The sequence below is a fragment of the Rana temporaria genome, chromosome 9 (assembly GCF_905171775.1).
Source record: "Rana temporaria chromosome 9, aRanTem1.1, whole genome shotgun sequence".
Lineage (NCBI taxonomy): Eukaryota > Metazoa > Chordata > Amphibia > Anura > Ranidae > Rana > Rana temporaria.
The window spans coordinates 134,783,414-134,796,900 of record NC_053497.1 but is presented as its reverse complement, the minus strand read 5'-3'; the positions used below and the strand labels follow the sequence as shown (position 1 = coordinate 134,796,900).

The 13,487-nt window shown below is 42.5% G+C and overlaps 1 protein-coding gene across 4 annotated transcripts in view; it reads left to right on the top strand.

The window, feature by feature from the left end:
- TOR4A (torsin family 4 member A) overlaps positions 1 to 9,010 on the top strand; it is a 48,393-nt gene extending 39,383 nt beyond the window's left edge. For all 4 annotated transcript variants that reach the window (XM_040324590.1, XM_040324589.1, XM_040324587.1 and 1 more), the window contains one exon: positions 7,626 to 9,010. In XM_040324590.1, coding sequence (XP_040180524.1) covers positions 7,662 to 8,921 — 1,260 coding nt within the window. In that variant the 5' untranslated portion in view covers positions 7,626 to 7,661 and the 3' untranslated portion in view covers positions 8,922 to 9,010. The remainder of the gene's footprint in view (positions 1 to 7,625) is intronic.
- The last annotated feature ends 4,477 nt before the right edge of the window (positions 9,011 to 13,487 follow it).

Here is a 13,487-nt window from a genome sequence, read left to right as displayed (position 1 = left end):
TCAGGGGTTAACGCTGTTTACGATATTCCATTCCACCAACCCACGACAGCTTATTGACACTCCACAATCCAGCGAACACGACCCATAGGATTCCCGAGAAACGAGACACACACAGCTCTGTTCTCTGGTTCAAACAAATAGATTTTAATGGGAAACTCAGGCTTCTTATATACACCAAAAAGCATGCTGCAGTAATCAAAGGGACAATGACACACTCCACCCACATCTTGGGTAGACTTTCTGGTGCCAGGTCTGACACAATCCACATGAGCTAATTAGCTACAGCTGACAAGTCAGACAGACATCATGACTACGGCTCCTCTCACCTGCTGTTCAATACACATTTATCATCAATAGGAATTCACAAAATACAGTGTTAATTAGCATCACACAATGGAAAGGTCTTTAGAAGCCAGACTAAGGTTAGTTTACATGACAGTAGCAGACTTAATTACCCCCTTAACAGTCTGTGTTCCCACATTGAATGAGCCACTCTTCTGTTGACCTGTTGGGTTCTGAATCAACAACCTGTAAATAGGTCTTGCAGACATTCTTGTTAAAACAATCCAACATATGTCCCTTATTTCCTGGCTCAATCTGTGTAAGAGTTTCTGGGTCCCACGGCCCTCCTGTTACAAGTGTGTTTCAGTGCATTAAAATTTAAAGTTTTTTATTCCCAAAAAATTGAGTTTGAAAAATCAATGCACAAATACTGTGTGAAAAAATAAATTGCAACATCCACCATTTTAATCTGTAGGGCCTTTGCTTTAAAAAAATATATAGGGTTCAAAGTATTTGCTAGTACATTTTTTTTTCCTCAAAACAAAAGTGTCAAAATGGGCTTGTGGAAAAACATAAAATATTACATGCCTCTCAGCAAATAGATTGGGGTGTCTACTTTCCAAATTGGGGTCATTTGGGGGGGGGGGTGCTATCTGATAACTTTAGGTCCTCTAAAACTGTGAAATCACCACTTTACGCCCTTAGAAAGCCTGAAGGTGGTGATTGGTTTTCGGGCTCCCAAAAAGTCTCACACATGTGGTATCCACGTACTCGGAGAAGCAGCAGAATGTATTTTGGGGGTGTAATTCCACATATACCCATGGCATGTGTGAGCAATATATCATTTCAGTGACAACTTTGTGTCACTGTGACAAAAAAGTTTAATATTCAATGGGCTCAACATGCCTCTCAGCAAATTCCTTGGGGTGTCTACTTTCCAAAATGGGGTCCTTTGGAGGAGGGGCTTGTACTGCCCTGCCATTTTAGCACCTCAAAAAATTAGATAGACAGTCATTTTCTAAAAGCTGCGTAAATTCCAGTAAATGTACCATAGTTTGTAGACGCTATAACTTTTGCACAAACCAATAAATATACGCATGTATATATATATACAAATGTATGACTAAAATTGAGTTTATTTGATTTTTGGTTTTATAACAAAAAGTAGAACATTTTATTCGATTTTTTTTCCAAATTTTCAGTCGTTTTTTTGTTTATATTGCAAAAAATAAAAATCCCAGAGGTTATCAAATACCACCAAAAGAAAGCTCTATCCGCACAATTACCAGTTAAAGCAGCACAGTGCCAAATTGTAAAAAGTGCTCTGGTCATTAAGGGGGCAAATTCTTCCGGCCCTTAAGTGGTTAATCTTTTTCCTGTATGGTTCTCTTTGAGAACAAAAGGTTGCAAAGTACAATATGAAGGTGGGATGTTTATTCAGCTCCAGTTATGTAACTCCGCAGCCTGTCTCTGCTCTGAAGCTCTTGCTGTCCTCTTCAGGAACTTAAAATAGGAAGTGATGTTGTCACATACACATGGACGTTAAAGCTGTTAGAGGATAATATTAACTTGTGTTTCTCTTATTGTGAGATAAAGCTTGTCAGTTGCGGTATTGGCTCCTCTTGTCTTGAATGTGGACGTGTGGCAAAGCATTCCTTCCTGTTTCTGAAAAATGTAGATATTGTTTGCAATGCATGTTTAGTGAGATAACTGTCTTTTGCTTGATTTTATATACGATCAGCTCCTGGGAAAATGGCCAAATAAAATATGGGAGTATCAGAGTTATGGGGAAAACAGACGTAAAGAGTGCCCCCTTGCAGGGCCGGTGCAAGGATTTAAGGATTTTTGCCAACTCAGGCGAAGGTGCATTTTGACGCCCCCCCCCCCCCCCCGGCATGCACGTACGCACACACACACCATACATTTTATCTGTGCTTCATTAAGCTTTAATGGTTATGATGCTTAAAGTGATCGTTGAACTTATTTATCTTTTACAGAGAAAGCAAACAAACTATTTGTGGTTTTGTAAAGTGCATTTTATCAACAGTTGTTCCCTAAATGTACTATTGCTGGGATTTGTAGTCCTCTATAGCTGCTGGTATTCTGCATTGCGTTGTATATAATGTACTATTGCTTTGATTTGTAGTCCTCTATAGCTGGTGGTATTCTCCATTGCACTGTATAATGATTATACTGCGCAATGCAGATTACCACTGACCAGTTATAGAGGAACTACAAATCCCAGCAATAATATATTAACCAGCCTGTATAATGTATTATTGCTGGGATTTGTTGTCCCTCTATAGCTGCTGGTGTTCAGCATTGTGCTGCTGTATTATACAATGCACAATACAATACACAACACAATACAATACAAAAGAATACAATACAATGCAGCATACCATGTGCACTTTGTCTTTGTTATATTACATACCGCTCCCACTTCAGCCAGCTCCCAATCCCGATTCCCGGTACAAGTCCGATGTGTCTGGGGTTTGTTACCATGAGAGGGTGAACCGAAAACGCCTCCTCGCTCGGTTCCAACTTCCAAATCTGTGCACTGGGTGGCTCCCAAGTCTCTCAACAGGTCGCTGTCGCCTTCAGGATGATGCCGCACTGCCTGCTGGTCTGGTCCGTCTGTTGCTCCGCTGTACAGAATCCCTCCTTAGTACAGAGACCCCCGCAGTATACACGCCCTCCATCAGCATAGACAGCCCCCCCCCCCCCGCACATGTCCATCTACTTAAAATAGTACAGTACACGTACAGACCTCAGAACAGCGTGGCCGCGGATATACACACAGCAGTATGTGTCCCTCGGGCTCCTCCTCCTCACTGGATGTAAACAGAGTGGAGGAGGCGCCGGCGGCTTCAATACGCTCCACAGAGTGAGGCGCTGATCAGTGTGGGGCAGCGGGCGGTGTTAGCAGTGCCTGCACGGCCGCACCCCCCGCACACCCACTCAATTTTCTGCCCTGTCCACTGCCGGCGCCGTAAGGCAAGTGCACATGTTGCCTTGGGCTAGGGCCGGCCCTGCCCCCCTGTCCTCTGTGATGACCTTAAAGCGAATATTTCAACACCAAGTTTACTATATTATTATGTCATGGGAGACTTTATATGTTTCTTAACCAGTTGTCGACCAGGCCATAGCCGAATGACAGCTACAGCATGGTCGGATAACTCTGGCCAGCCGTCATATGACGGCCTCCCAGAATCGGGAATGTCCGTGACCGTCGGGTCTCCCAGACCCGTCGTGTCACGGATTGGGGTAAAGGGCCAGTGAAAGCAGCCTTTTACCACATGATCACTTAAAGAAACCGGAGTATGTCCGGTTCGACTCCTCCCCTCTCCTCACGCTGATCGGTACAGCGTGTGAGGAGAGTGGGAGAGCCGGGTGCAGCAGCACTGTGGGCTGGATCTGAAGTTCCCACAGCGCTGATCTGTGCCCATCCCTGGCTCATTCATCCACATTCATGCTCCATCCATGGCTCATCCATGCTCCATCTATGGCTCATCCATGACTCATCCATGCTCATCCATGGCTCATTTATCCATCCATGGCTCATCCATGCTCCATCCATGGCTCACCCATGGTCCATCCATGGCTCATGCATCCCCATCCATGGCTCATTCATGCTCCATCCATGGCTCACCCATGGTTCATCCATGGCTCATGCATCCCTATCCATGGCTCATTCATGCTCATCCATGGCTCATCCATGCTACATCAGGGATCATCCACAGGAGAGGAGTGTGGAGGGTATGACAGTGGGCACTATGTACAGGAGAGGAATGTGGAGGGTATGACAGAGGGCACTATGTTCAGAAGAGAAATATATGACAGTGAGCAGTATGTACAGGAGAGGAGCGTGGAGGGTATGACACTGAGCAGTATGCACAGGAGAGGAATGTGGAGGGTATGACAGTGAGCACTATGTACAGGAGAGAAGTATGTGACAGTGGGCAGTATATACAGGAGAGGATTGGGGGGTATGACAGCGGGCACTATGTACAGGAGAGAAGTGTATGACAGTGGGTAGTAAGTACAGGAGAGGAGTGTGGAGGGTATGAAAGTGAGCAGTACGTACAGGAGAGAAGTGTGGAGGGTATGACAGTGGGCACTATATATAGGAGAGGAGTGTGGAGGGTATGACAGTGGGCAGTATGTACAGGACAGTAAAGTGGGTGACATGACAATGGGCACTATGTACAGGAGAGAAGTGTATGACAGTGGGCAGTATGTACAGGAGAGGATTGTGGGGGGTATGACAGGGGGCACTATGTATAGGAGAGAAGTGTGGAGGGTATGACAGTGGGCACTATGTATGTGAGAGAAGTGTGGAGGGTATGACAGTGGGCACTATGTATAGGAGAGAAGTGTGGAGGGTATGATAGTGGGCACTATATATAGGAGAGGAGTGTGGGGGGTATGACAGTGGGTACTATGTATTGGAGAGAAGTGTGGAGGGTATGACAGTAGACACTAAGTATAGGAGAGAAGTGTGGAGGGTATGACAGTGGGCACTATGTACAGGTGAGGAGGATGAAGGAATCTGGGAAGAAGTAATGTAAAGGTTTGTGGAAGGATATATAGGGACTGCATAGTGGTTAAGCGGACCATACATGGATTAAAATTAAGCCAATTAGGCAGGGACCAGCCATAGTCGATTTATGTATAGGCTAGCTGATTGTACACAAGTCAATCTATTAATCGACTTGAGTAAATCCAGCCTATCAAGTTTTTCCCAAAACAATCAGTGCTGCCAGCTATATTTAGCAACACTGATCATTGTATTCTTTGGATTGATTCCCCATCCACAGGTCAGCAGGTGAGAGGGTGTGTGGGCACAGGCTGGGGAGAGAGGTCTGTCAGTGGGGGGATGTGAGGTGGTCATGGAGGGATATCGATGGGGGGAGAAACTGGGAGTGATATCTTTTGGAGTAGGGTCTGTCACCTGCAGATGACCTGTGACATAAGTTGAATGGAGGTGGCTAATATGGGAAGTGGCTGTTGAGTGACCTGGTTGGTGGTGAGTGTGAAATGGATGATGTGTTTCAAGTTTCTTTCACATTTGCGGTAATGATTACCGCACTCTGAAAAGTGATCTGTGGTGGATTACTTTTAAACGAGTGGTAGTGGCAGCAGCTGACAGACGTTCATGAGGTGCTACTGCCGCCTCCTTGTTTTTTTTTTTTTTTACATTGCTGAATGGTAGTTTTACATTATTGGACTATGCTGCTACTGCAGGCGAGTTTGGCTTGCAGTTGCAGAGTGAGCCCATTGAAATCAGTAGGCGCATTTGACAGGCGGTGCTGCCTGTCAAACTCTGCAGGCTGAGTTAAAGATGCTGCAGCTAAAGAAATTACAAAAAAAAGTTGCAGCTGTGAAGTAAAGCATCACACCTACGGCATTCGTACAGCCCTGTCAAATTCTATTTTTAAGATTTGGGTCAGGGACGTGCGGTGAGGTTATATACGCCTCGAACGTTAGAGTGAGAGCAATAATTCTAGCACTAGACCTCCTTTCTAACACTAAACATGTAAACTGTAAAACAAATTAAAGCACCGCCTATGGATATTTTTAAGTAACAAAGTTTAGCGCCATTCCAAGTGTGCGCAAATTTAAAGCGTGACACGTTAGGTATTTATGTACTTGGTGTAACATCATCTTTCATAGTATACAAAAATCTTTTTTATTATTATTATTCATGAAACAGTTTCTTTCCAAAAAATATATATATTTTTAAAAACTTTACTCAAGCATGTGGCTTAATGGACAAATTACTGAAGTTTGAAGTTATAACTTCGAAACAGTAATTTCACAGTTAATAGATAAATAATAAATTATTACGTTATACAATATAGCATATAAATATATGATTTAGCTTGATTAAAGCAGTGCCTTTTCAGCAGCAGAAGATTCTCATTCTCCCTCTTAATAGTGTGAGAAAAACATGGGATTGTGGGTAAACCTTATGCCTATAAACCCATGTTTTTTCCTCCTAATTAAGAGGGCTGAGCTGGAAGGGAACATGTGTCTTTTAGACACATGCCCTCATCTATGACACATTTTTATTGGACAGCTGGGGCTAATGGTTCTTTAACATTGGTACAAGGCTCCAAGCTGTCCATTGAGCTCAGTGCCTCTGATAAGAAGTGAGGAGAGGCACTGTGAGCTCATCCTCTCAGTCTGCTACAAACAGAGTGTGCCAGCTTGTATTTAAACTGGCCGCTCTGTATGTAGCTTCTGACAGGCTGTGCAAGGAGCCTCGTATATCCAGAACCATAGGTCCTAGGAGTCGCAGATTTTGACCAGTGGCTGGGTAGGTCTTCGGCATTTGAGGTCTCTATGATGCTCAAACTCCTTTTTTTGGGGGAAAATGGGCCTATCTTAAGGTAAGGGGCCTGAAGCTGCAGCTCCAATAGCCCCTTTGTTAATCCAGCCCTTCATATTAGCTATGTGCAATGTGTTTCCAATGTATGTGCAATGGTGTGTTTCCAATGTCCTGCAGACTGTGGCTGCTGTTAACCCAAGCAGCTCTGGAAGTGCTCAGGGCAGTATCCCACATCTATGAAGGCAGCATGAAGAGTGGATTTTTACAAGAAGCAGACATGGATACAACCTATTACATGTAATTATTGAATTTAATGCTGTATCCCCCCAAAATTACTAAACTTTAGCTTTAAAGGGGTTGTAAAGGTAATTTATTTTTCCCTAAATAGCTTCCTTTACCTTAGTGCAGTCCTCCTTCACTTACCTCATCCTTCGATTTTGCTTTTAAATGTCCTGATTTCTTCTGAGAAATCCTCACTTCCTGTTCTTCTGTCTGTAACTACACACCATAATGTGAGGCTTTCTCCCTGGTGTGGAGAAAGCCTCTTGAGGGGGGAGGGGGCAAGCCAGGACACTCTCTACTTTGCAGATAGAGAAAAAAGCTGTGTGTTAGTGGGTGTCCTGACAATCCTGCTCGCCCCCTCCCCCCTTGGGGGGCTTTCTCCACACCAGGGAGAAAGCCTTGCATTACGGTGTGTAGTTACAGACAGAAGAACAGGAAGTGAGGATTTCTCAGAAGAAATAAGGACATTTAAAAGCAAAATGGAAGGATGAGGTAAGTGAAGGAGGACTGCACTAAGGTAAAGGAAGCTATTTAGGGAAAACCTTTTTTACCTTTACAACCCCTTTAACTTAGATTGGAAAAAATGGATAAGTGAGAGGAATGCTCAGCCTATTGTATATCAGCAACTTGTAAAATATTGTGGGGATTGAGAATCAATTCAACCCATTAATGTGGAAATCCAATTACTTTACAGTTTTCCAATAAAACTTTTCTATTTTTATTGTAGGACATCTAGCTCCACAATTTTCAACAAACTGTAAAAATGGACAATATGGAACCTATTCCAGAGGCTCCAGCCACAGAACACAAAATCTCACTGGTCACTCCTATTCGTGCCGCAATCCGAATACGCAGAAAAATTCGAACATTTAAAAAAAGCCATCTTGCCTTGGATCTGTCTGGCAAGAGACCTTTGGATAATAATAAATCTTGCCTTTTTCGTCGGCAGCTGTCTACCGAGCATTCCATCTATAGGCCCTCCAGCTGTGAAACACCTAACTTTTTTAAATTTGACACTCCAACCTTGGAGCAGGTTACCTTAAGTAGTCTTAAGCGTAAGAAAAAACGTAAGAAGTCCAGAGCGGTACTTTATCCAGGAAACTCCAAAAGGTATTTACCAGTGGAACAGAAAAGCAAAGCAAAACGATGCCTAATGTTGTTAGTTGGGATCATTTGCTTCCAAATCTTGAATGCTATTGAGAACTTGGATGACAATGTGATAAAATATGAACTAGATGGACTTGAGAAAACAATGCATCGGGAAGTATTTGGACAAAAGTATGCCATTGAGGGAATAATGGATCACCTGAAGGACTACCTGGCAACTCATTGTCATAATAAGCCATTGGTGATGTCAATGAACGGCCCTAGTGGTGTTGGTAAGAGCCACATGGGACGTATATTGGCCAAGCACTTTCGTGCAGTCATGGACAATGATTTTGTTATACAATACTATGTCATGCACAACTGCCCGAAAGATAGTGATATTGAGGCTTGTAAGAACAGTTTAGTGGACTTGATCTCAGACATGGTGACTCGGGCAGAAATTGAGGAAAAAATTCCTGTCTTTATATTTGATGAAATGGAGCATATGCCCCTTCCACTTTTAGACACGTTACAAAGTTACTTTTACTTAAACCAAAACAATGAGTATCTCAATGCAGTCTACATCTTAATCAGCAACATTGGAGGAAATGAGGTGACCAAGTTCATCCTGCAAAATTCATCCAGCGATGTTTTGAACGTTCGGCAAGAACTGAAAAGCATTATCCAATCTTCTTTGAAACAGCACCACCGAATGTGGGATATTGCTGAAATTGTCCCTTTCACTTTGTTGGAGAAAAGCCATATCGCCAATTGCTTTTTAGATGAACTCTTACGGGAAGGGTTTTACCCAGACAATAACAACATTGAAAGCTTGACAGGACAGCTAAAATATTACACTACAAAGGACAAGCAATTCTCCATCACTGGGTGCAAACAGGTGGTAGCCAAAGTGAATCTTTTACATTCATACACATGATTGTTGGGTTAAACCATTCTGACTGCTGTCTAGAAAGTTTATCACCTATATTTAAAGTGAATAAAAGAGAGTCTGTAAGTTTAATAACCCTTTGAGGTGAGTTTCTTAATATATTTCCACCAGGAACACATTTGTACATGGGGTTGGTACTGTATATTCTCTCAATGTTTGTGTGGGTTTCCTCCTATAGTCCAATTACAAACTTGTGGGACTGCACTGGTCCTAGGCAGCATTCCCCACTAACACAGATGCCTCGTGCACACAACCATTTTTCTCAGCAGTTTTTCCCGACGTGGTTCCTCTCCAGCCTCATTTGCATACACACGTTCATGCAAAAAAATGTCCGACCAAAGCACGGTGACGTACAACACGTACGACGGGACTATAAAGGGGAAGTTCCTTTTAAATGGTGCCACCCTTTGGGCTGCTTTTGGACTGCATACTTGATTCTGAGCATGCCTGTTTTTTCCCCCCTCAGAAAAGCATACACACGACCGTTTTCGCGAAAAACTGACGAGAAACACAACGAGAAAAAAGAAAGCTGCTTTCATTTTTTTTGTGGGCAGTTTTTTTTGTCGAGAAAACTGCTAGGGAGCATACACACGACCGTTTTCGCGTCCAATATAAAAAATGGCAGTTTTCTCGTCGTGAAAAACGGTTGTGTGTACAAGGCAAGAGATGCAGATGTTAGAGTTGAAAGTACCCTGCATAGCAGTTTTCCTAAGTACAATGTTTAAATTCTTTCCTCCTTTGTAAACCCTGACAATATTGTACACCCTAGATGAGTGGTCTCCAAGCTACAGCCCTTTACTTGCCTATATCCGGCCCTTGAGGCACCATTTTATCCACTAACACCAATGATGGGGCACTATTCCTCCCACAGACACCAATGATAGGGCACCATTCCCCCCCATAAATACCAACAATAGAGTACCATTTCTTCCGCTGTTATAAACAATGGGGCACTATTCCTACCATTAAAACCAATGAGAAGGCACTGTTTACTTCCACTGATGCCAAGGTGTTTTCTAATCCCACTGGCCACAGTCTGGCCCCCCAAAATCCTAATAGACAGTTAACTGGCCCTTTGTTTAGAATGTTTAGAGACCCTTGCCCTAGATGTTGTGCCTACAAACGACAACCCCAGACCAATACTAGTAGCTTTCAGTGTAGGGCTTTATGGATGAAATAGAAGCACAATTCAGAATTGTTTTATAATGCCACGCACACCCGACCGGTTCATCCGATGAAAACGGACCGATGGATTTTTTCATCAGATATCCGATGAAGCTGACTTTCATCAGTCTTGCCTACACACCATCAGTTAAAAATCCGATCGTATCCAACGCGGTGACGTAAAACACAACGTCGTGCAGAGAAAAACGAAGTTCAATGTTTCCGAGCATGCGTCGACTTGATTCTGAGCATGCGTGGATTTTTGACCGATGGATTTCACCACAGACGATCATTTTTTTCTATCGGTTTCTAACCATCAGAAAATTTTAAAACAGGTTCTATTTTTTTTCACCGATGGGAAAAGAAACGATGGGGCCCACACTTGATCGGTTCGTCCGATGAAAACGGTCCATCTGACCGTTTTCATCAGACGAACCGATCGTGTGTACAGGGCATAACTCTCCTTAACCGAAAAAAAGTATCTTACAGTAAAACACGTCTAAACACTTAACCAACCGTTTAACTAAACCCCTTAATCCCCCCACCCAAAACTAATATTTCTTATTACCCTTTCAACACTTAAGACATGACCCTTAATTTACCCCATTTTACGCTCAGAGTTTTTCAAACCAGAAGACTAAAGACAGCTTGTGAGTGGAGGGCTTCGTGGACCCGCCCTCTGATGGAATGTCACCGCAACACGCTGCACTCAGAATATAAAGATGTAGAGAGTGACGGTGATGTCATCAGCATCCCTCTCAGCTTCATTAACCACATGCCGATCGCCGCACGCAGATATAGGTCGGCAGAATGGCATGGGCCCTTTAAGAAGCAGCATTGTGGACGTACGTGCGCCGCAAGCTCAGTGACTCCTCCCGCAGGTCCCACGGACTCGGTGTCCGTGGGCATACCTGCGATCGTGTCAAGTGAGGAAGAAGGGGGAAATGCTTATGTAAACAAGCATTTCCCCAGTCTTCCTAGTAACAGGACAGTGTACACAGCTTCCTGTAATCGGAAGCTGTGATCACCACCATGTCACACATAGCCCAGCCCCCCTACAGTTAGAACACATCCCTAGGCACACTTAACCCCTTCAGCGCCACCTAGTGGTTAACCCCTTCACTGCCAGTGTCATTTTCACAGTAATCAGTGCATTTTTATAGCACTGCTCACTGTAAAAATTACAATGGTCCCAAAAATGTGTCAAAAGTGTCTGTTGTGTCCGCCATTATGTCGCAGTCATGATAAAAATCGCTGATCGACGCCATTACTAGTAAAAAAAAAAAAATATTAATAAAAATGCCATAAAACTATCCCCTATTTTCTAGATGCTATAACTTTTGCACAAAACCGATCAATAAACGATTATTGCAATTTTTTTTACCTAAAAAATGTAGAAGAATGAGTATCGGCCAAAACTGAGGGAAAAAAATGTTTTTTTATATATATTTTTGGAGGATATTTATTATAGCAAAAAGTTAAAAACATTGAATTTTTGTTTATAGCGCAAAAAATAAAAACCGCAGAGGTGATCAAAAACCACCAAAGGAAAGCTCTATTTGTGGGGAAAAAAGGACATCAATTTTGTTTGGGAGCCATGTCGCATGACCGCACAATTGTCAGTTAAAGCGACGCAGTGCAGAATCGCAAAAAGTGGCCTGGTCTTTGACCAGCAAAATGGTACGGGGCTTAAGTGGTTAAAGTGATTGTAAATCCTAATGAAAAAAATGAATAAAAAAAACAAACCCTGCAAGACAAAGGCATAATGAGTGTTTAGAAGATATCCTGGGTAGCTACAGGTAAGCCTTAACCTCCCTGGCGGTATGATTATTTCAGAAAAAAGGTGCTGAAAGCGGTACCATTATTTGCAAGGAAATTTGGCGTTTTATACTGTAGGTCTGTAATTTTTAGGAATAACTCACTTAAATCTGACCAAACAAGAGACTAGTAGGCATCCCGGGTATGACATTTTTTTAAAAACAAAATTATAAATTATAATATAATAAATAATTATAAATAATTATAACAAGTAATAATATAATTATAATAAAAATTATTCAATAATGTAATCAACTCAAAATCACTGAAATTTGCTCAGTTGTAGAATTGTCGCTATCATTACTTTTATTTTTTTATGACGAATTTCCCCACAAATCGCTATCGCACAATTCTGCAAGTGATTCTAATTTATTATCGCTGTTTTTTAGCTGATCTAAAACCATTTTTGACATAAAGGGACACTTTTGGTTGCTATGGACAATCTACAGTTTGCAGGGAGAAAGAACCATTTTTATTATATAAAATGACATGCATGACACTGGGCAGACCACTAGGGACAAGGGGGTGTGTATTTTTTACATACAGTACTGTAATCTATAAGATTACAGTATACTGTATGTAATGTGTTTGTTTACCTTTTTAATTTGGCACCGATCTCCGCTCCCGTGCGTCGTAACGTCGTAGGGAACGGAGATCGGCGGCACAGGAGGACACTGTGTGAATCGAGCGAGGTCCCGCTCGCTCACACAGCGCGGTGGCATCGCTGGATCCAGGGACAAGGTAAGTAACTTTGTCTGCTGCTGCAGCGAGGCAAGCCCGAGTCTGACTCGGGTTTACCGCTTTTGGTATGAAAATCTCACCCCGAGTCAGACTCAGGAATACTGCTAGGAGGGTTAATATAGGCTCACATGTAGCATAAAGTGGTTGTAAAGGGTTTACAACCACTTTAAGGATCAATGACGAAGAGTGGGGAGGAGGAAGAAGACTTCACCCACCACTCAACCAGTCAAAAGACATCTGGAAAGGTTAAGTATAAGAAAAAACAAAAAAAAGAGAGGGAGCAATTAGGGAACAAGTTGGATTCCAGAATTCAGATTAACTGAATCCCAAAAAACTCTAATATCAACCACAGCATTTAAACTAAGCACCCTAACCCCTAAATTACTTTGTAATTCTACAACCCCCCCCCCCTCCTTTATTTATGAATATCATCATCAGAAGAGGTTGTACTTAATTTTCATAGTCCTGTGCTGAAAGATACCAGAGCCAAGGATGCTGCACTGAAAATAAAAGTTCCAGTCTTCAAGGGCCTAGGAGAAAATCCAGCATTGACCACAAGGAGCATATTGAAAAGTATAAGCTTCTCGGGGGCAGGAACGGATGTCAATGTTGAAAATTAAAGTTTATAAGCTCCTTGGGGGCGGTGACTGATGTGACTGTAGAATACATAATTTGAAAATGCAGAATGTGATAGCACTGTGTACATAGAGAAATAAATTTATCTTAATATTATAAGTCTCTGTGCTCTGGCTGTCTTCACTAGAAGGTCTGAAAAGGTAATGGGCTTATTAAACTGACAGACTCACTTTAACATCTCCGCTGTCTGTGAGT